We start from the raw sequence: 5,754 nt of genomic DNA, 5'->3' as shown, positions 1-5,754 counted from the left end.
CCCCCTTCCCCGCCGCGGCCTGCAAGGGCCCCTCAGCGCCTTCCCCTCCTCGCCTTCCTTCTGTGTGTGTGGGCAGCGCCGTCCCCCTCGCTTTCACCCACGGCTGGCGTGCGTGGGTGGTCCTCCTTCCCCTCCCCTGGCGTCCCCCTAGCGTGGGTTTGGCGTGGGTCGGCTTGCTTGCTTCTTGGTGCCGGCCCGCTCGCCTTCTCCCGTGGTTTGGCGTGTGTGTCGTCTGTGTAATGAGAGTTGCCTCCTCGCATGGCTTGCGGGGGTTGGCAGGCCAGTTGCCTCCTGGAGTGGGTTGCGTGCTTTGACACGGCAGGCACAGCCAGCTCGTGTTGCTGGTTTATGTTCGGCGGGGCTGTCCCGATTACTGCTGGGCACTCTTTTGCGTGAGTTGGCAGCGCCATCCCAATCGCATCCTCCCGTGGCTTGCGTGTGCTGTCATCTTGCATTGCTTGCAGGTATTGGCAGTGCAGTCGTGATCGTCTTCTCCAATGGCTTGCATGTGTCGGGGCACTGTAATAAGAGTTGCCTCCTTGCATTGCTTCCATGTGTTAGCAGCGCCGTCCCAGTTGCCAGGGACGTGGTTTGCATGTGCTATAATCAGAGTTGCTTCCTCGCATTGCTGTCGTGCGTTGGCAGTGCAGTTGCAGTTGCCTCCTTGCAGTGTTAGCATGTGTTGGCACTACAGTCACAGTCATCTCTTTGTATTGCTGATGTGTGTTGGCAGTGCCGTCCCCGTTGCCTTTGCCCATGGTTTGCAAGTGTTATCTCTATAATGAGAGTTGCCTCCTTGCATGGCTTGCATGCGTTGGCACTATAACCACAGTAATCTCTTTGCATTGCTTGCTTGTGTTGGCAGGGCTGTCCCGATTACTGTTGCACATTGCTTGTGTGTGACAATGGAGCTGTCCCTCTTGCCTCGTCGCATGGCTTGCACGTGCTGGCACCATTGCCTCTTTGTATAGCTTGTGTGTGTCAGCAGTGCAGTTTCAATCACCTTTTCCCATGGCTCGAATGCGTCGGCACTATAATCAGAGCTGCCTCCATGCGTTGCTTGCGTGCGTTGGCAGCGCAGTTGCAGTCGCCTCCTTGCATGGCTTGCATGTGCTGCCGCTACAGTCACAGTCATCTCCTTGCATTTCTTGTGTGTGGTGACAGTGCCATCCCTGTTGCCTTCTCCTATGGCTTGCATGCATCAGCACTACAATCACAGTCACCTCCTTGCATTGCAAGCGTGTTGGCAGTGCAGCCTGACTCACCTATTTGCATTGCTTGCGTGTGTTGGCAGTGCTGTCCCAGTCGCCACCATGCATTGCTTGTGTGGGTCAAGGAAGCCAGTGATGGCCCTGGTGCGTGCTTAGCTGCTGGTAGGAATGGTGTGTCCTGGCGGCATGTCCTGGCTGTTGCACCAGTTGGACCTTCGGTGTTCAAAATGCTTAAAATTCCCAAGAAGTTTGCATATGAGGCAGTAAGTGAGCCTGCTGTGGGGCCCAGGGGCAAGATGGTGTGCAGCAGGATAGCCTGCACGTTAAAGATATAGTTCTGCTTGTGTGTGGATGGTCCGTAAGCAATGGAAGGAAGAGCATGCCTGTGAATAAGGAAGGAGCACAGCTTTTGTGCACTGAGGGTACAATAGCGGTCAGACCCTGTCAGCACTGGGATTGTGGCTGACTTATTGCCACATTTCTGGGTAGAATTTAAACTGTTGTTTCTGGCTGTTAAAAGAGTTTGAGATGTCCCTCTGTGAGGGAGATAGTGCTGTGCTTAGTGGGAGGATAGATTTCTGAGCTGGAGGGCTCATACCCGTATCGGATGGAAAGGAAGAGGTTTTGGGAGGAGTTTTCTCCCCTGGTTTCCTTCTGCCCATTGGGAATGGTCCAGCTCTGGCCACTGGTGCACAGACACAAGCTTTCAGCTTTTGCTGGGGGCCTGCTCTCCTTTTGTTTTACAGAATGTTTGGGGCTTTTTTTCCCAGTTGCATAGGCCTGGATATAGTTTTAACAGCTGGGTAGCTGGTGCTTATCTCGATTTTAAGATCTCATTTAAATCTAACTACAGTCATCTCAGGCTCAAGCATGTTAAGATAATTTAAATTAAGATAAATTAAAACATTTCTTAGGAAAACACAGTGGATCTGTGATGGTTTGTGTTTTATTTTAGATGTCATTAAAGAGGCGGTGGTGCCAGCTAGGAGGGTAGTATTTGCAGGTCGTGTTTCAAAAATCCATGAGGACTATATCAAATAGAAATCACCTCTTCACAACTAATGCAGAGTAGGTGTGGTGGACTAAAGAAATTGAGTACACTTATTGATATCAACTAGGGGGATAATTTTTACAAGGATTGGAGAGAGTTCTGCCTCCTCTCTGGTTAGCACTGCTGATCAGTTGTAGTAAAGAATCTTTGTACAGTGTTTTTAAATGCTGGAGTAGGCATCTTGAGCTAGTCCCTCACAAATAAGACATGCTGTTGGGAAAACTTTTGAAAGAGGGCTTCTGTATGGTCTTTACTCTCTAACAAACTTAAGACAAAGAAGAACGGTTTAGAATGATGTTTTCTTTGGTGGTTGTACAGTTGCCAGCTGAAATCAGTACTCACCTGTGTCATAAAACGAGACAGTGCATTTAGCCTTAATTTTCTTTTTCCCCCTCTTCCCCAGTGGGTGGTGAACAAATAAGTTCAATAGGACGAGGCCTCTGTGTGCTGCTGGGCATTTCTTTGGAAGATACGCAAAGAGAGCTGGAGCACATGTAAGTCACATATTTCCTTTTGCCTTGTACTCTTTTATTTGTGCGTTTCTGACACTGAATCAGTGATACCTGTGTAGTAGCCAAACAAATGGGGCACTCCTGTTGGGAAACTCGGGTTTGCCTTTTAGTTCCTCTTCAGATTTTACCCTAAATACAGTTTTCTTAATTAGAGTTTTCTTTTTATGTTCCATTGAGAAAAATCTGTTGCCATTCCTTGTCTGTGTGTTTTTTATGAAGAACTGACTCAAAAAGGAAGAATCAACATGTTGGTTTTTTCTGATCTCCCTTTATTGAATGTCTGTCCTTTTTACTGTATGAAGTTACCCAGGAGGAGTCCATCCTTTAAGGATGGGCTGTATTAAGAACCTCAAACTCTCATTTTAGCTTGCACACGAGAAGTTTTGTTCTTCCAAAAGGCTGGATAGTCTTGTCAGTTCCTTTTCTGTAAAAGTGAATGAATTTTGGCAGCCTGGAGGGCTGGCTCTGGCCATCTGTTCCATGGCCACAAAATACTGTGATTTGGCCGGCAAACACATGCAAGAGAGAGTTCTCCAGGGGCTTCTCTGTCTCCTTTGGACTGTTCATTGTTCTAAGTCTGACCTCAGTTCTTATGAAGGCAAAGAAGAAACAGGTAATTGAGCTAACTTGCGTCAAGAAGAGGAAAGGCTCAAGCAGTGAAGAGACAAGAATCTGAGCGAAGGTGAAAACAACCCTTAGCAGATGTGGAAGAGAAAGTAGACAGTGGGGATGTGAACTAAAGGCCACCAAAGATCTCACATAAACATGTGAAACTTGTAGAGAATTGCAGTAAAGCTGAAGGTGTTTTTATTATGACATGCTCCATTGGCTTGCCTTACTGTTTGCCTCCTCAGTGTGTAACATTTGCTCTGTTCTTTCTCATTCCTACCTTGGTGAATGTGAAAGTTGCTTTGGAATATTGCAAACGGGTGATCTATAGCGACTGTGCTCTCAACACCAGGTTGTTTGGATGACTGACACAGGAAAGGCAGGAAGCCAGCATCTGAAAAAAAGGAATGAAAGAAATCAGCTTAACCAGGCTCTTGAAAGTCTTATTAAAGGAAACTTTAGTAATCGTGTAAATGAAACAACAAACATCTTTACCATTAAAACACTGCAGTGATGGTGATTTAAGCCTATGTGCTGACGCCTTCCAAGGCTTTTGACCATCCACTTCATTCAGGAAGCAATTCCATTTGTCTTTGACACACACAAATTGGCAAGGATGATTTTTGTGACTGTGCCTCGGGAGGTTAGACTGGATGACCCTTAAAGGTCCCTTCCAGCCCAAACTATTCTGTGATTCTATGATCCTGATGAAAAAGTGCTGTCCTCATCTGGCTTGTAGGGCTGGGTTTGGAAAGAGTGCTAGGAGGTGACAGAGCTGGAGGAATATATGTTTGGAAACAACCATAGTTTATTTATAGTCATTTCATACTGAGTGTGATTTCCCAGTGTGGTGGGAGGATTAAAATTCCCAAAGTTATTCACACATTAAATAATGTTGTGACACATAAAATCAGATAGTAAAAAGTAAGCTTTCTTACTTCCTATGCTATCTTTATGTCACCCTGTAACTTCCAGTTATTCTGTCCTGATCTCATGCTCTGTAAAATTATGATATTAATTAATAGTCTGACAATGTTATATATGTGTGTAAGGGCTTTCTTGGTTATGGCTCTGCCTAATGTGATGAGATTCCCATGGTTTAGGAAGGAAGGGACAAAGGGGTATCTTGTTATGTGGAGGCAGAACGAATATGCATCTGCCTTCCCTTTTATCTCATCCCGTGTGGTAGGCATTAACTTGTACCTGTTGATTCTGCCTGGGACAATTTAGGAATTATCTTTTTCTCCACCTAGGGTTCGAAAGATCTTGAACTTGCGAGTATTTGAAGATGAAAGTGGGAAGCACTGGTCCAAAAGTGTCATGGATAAAGAGTATGAAGTGTTGTGTGTGAGCCAATTTACTCTACAGTGCATCCTGAAAGGAAACAAGCCTGACTACCACATGGCAATGCCCACAGAGCAGGCAGAGTGTTTTTATAACAACTTCTTAGAGCAGCTAAGAAAAGCCTACAAACCAGAGCTTATTAAAGGTAAGGGCAAAAGGTTGGTAACGTTCTTGATGTGACCAGTGGACCTTGTTTGTATGTGCTCTTCCCTGATCATTACGTTCTTTATTCTGCAATTTTCTGTCTGTGTTTCACAGGAGCTGTCTTTACGTGGCAATAGATAAGGGGATGTTATGGTATTTTCACTAGCAGCCCAGCAGGGTGATCACTCCTGTCTTCCTCTAGCCAAGCCATTCCCTGGCGTTCCTCTGGAATAGTTTGGCATGTAGATGTTCTTGTATTGGTACTGGGTGTACAACGTGAGCAATGACTCTGATGACATAACCCAGAGAGGCTGCAGCCATGAGAACAAGCTCTGGGGTCAGGCTCCTTCAAAGGCTGGATGTTTTGTGTTGCGTAGCTAGATTAATCCAGGAGGAGCATTTTTTCTGAGGCATATGTGGTTAGTCAGACTCGAGGCGTCACCAGTGTGTGATGGACAGTGTAGCTCCGTCTGTCACTTTAGTTTTACATTCTGTTAAACGGTAATGATGACAGTGGGAGGTGTAATGTGCTACTTGAGAACAGTGTTTGATTTAGACTATCTTTTCTCAACTCTATGCCATGTATGCAACAGTTTTGTCTTTACCAGAAAATGCCTGGCTTCCCTTTGCATTTGTGCTCTGTCCACCCTTAATCTTTTCTGTTTGCTTTCTGGCTGTTTTCATACTTAGACTTGAATTTTTGGTACACCTGCCCAGAAGACAAGTGTCTAGAAAAGACTATTTTTTAAATGGGGGCTATTAATAGATAATGGTCAGCCTTACTTTCCTTATGAGGAAAAAAAGGAGAAAAGGACAGAATACTGATAGCTGGGGAAAGATTTAGAGGCTCATCTCCATATTGACTGTAGATGAAGGTAATTAT

The 5,754-nt window shown here is 45.6% G+C and overlaps 1 protein-coding gene across 1 annotated transcript in view; it reads left to right on the top strand.

Annotated features, from left to right (window-relative positions):
- Positions 1-16: 16 nt before the first annotated feature.
- DTD1 (D-tyrosyl-tRNA deacylase 1) overlaps positions 17-5,754 on the top strand; it is a gene marked incomplete at its 5' end in the record, with an annotated part of 22,194 nt that continues 16,456 nt past the window's right edge. Inside the window, 3 exons of the mRNA XM_010577856.1 lie at positions 17-62; positions 2,666-2,756; positions 4,637-4,872. Of these exons, the coding sequence (XP_010576158.1) occupies positions 17-62; positions 2,666-2,756; positions 4,637-4,872 (373 nt within the window). The remainder of the gene's footprint in view (positions 63-2,665; positions 2,757-4,636; positions 4,873-5,754) is intronic.

Source organism: Haliaeetus leucocephalus, unplaced genomic scaffold (genome assembly GCF_000737465.1).
Source record: "Haliaeetus leucocephalus isolate CR32 unplaced genomic scaffold, Haliaeetus_leucocephalus-4.0 Scaffold577, whole genome shotgun sequence".
In the NCBI taxonomy this organism is placed as follows: Eukaryota; Metazoa; Chordata; class Aves; order Accipitriformes; family Accipitridae; genus Haliaeetus; species Haliaeetus leucocephalus.
This window is presented reverse-complemented; position numbering and strand designations above follow the sequence as displayed.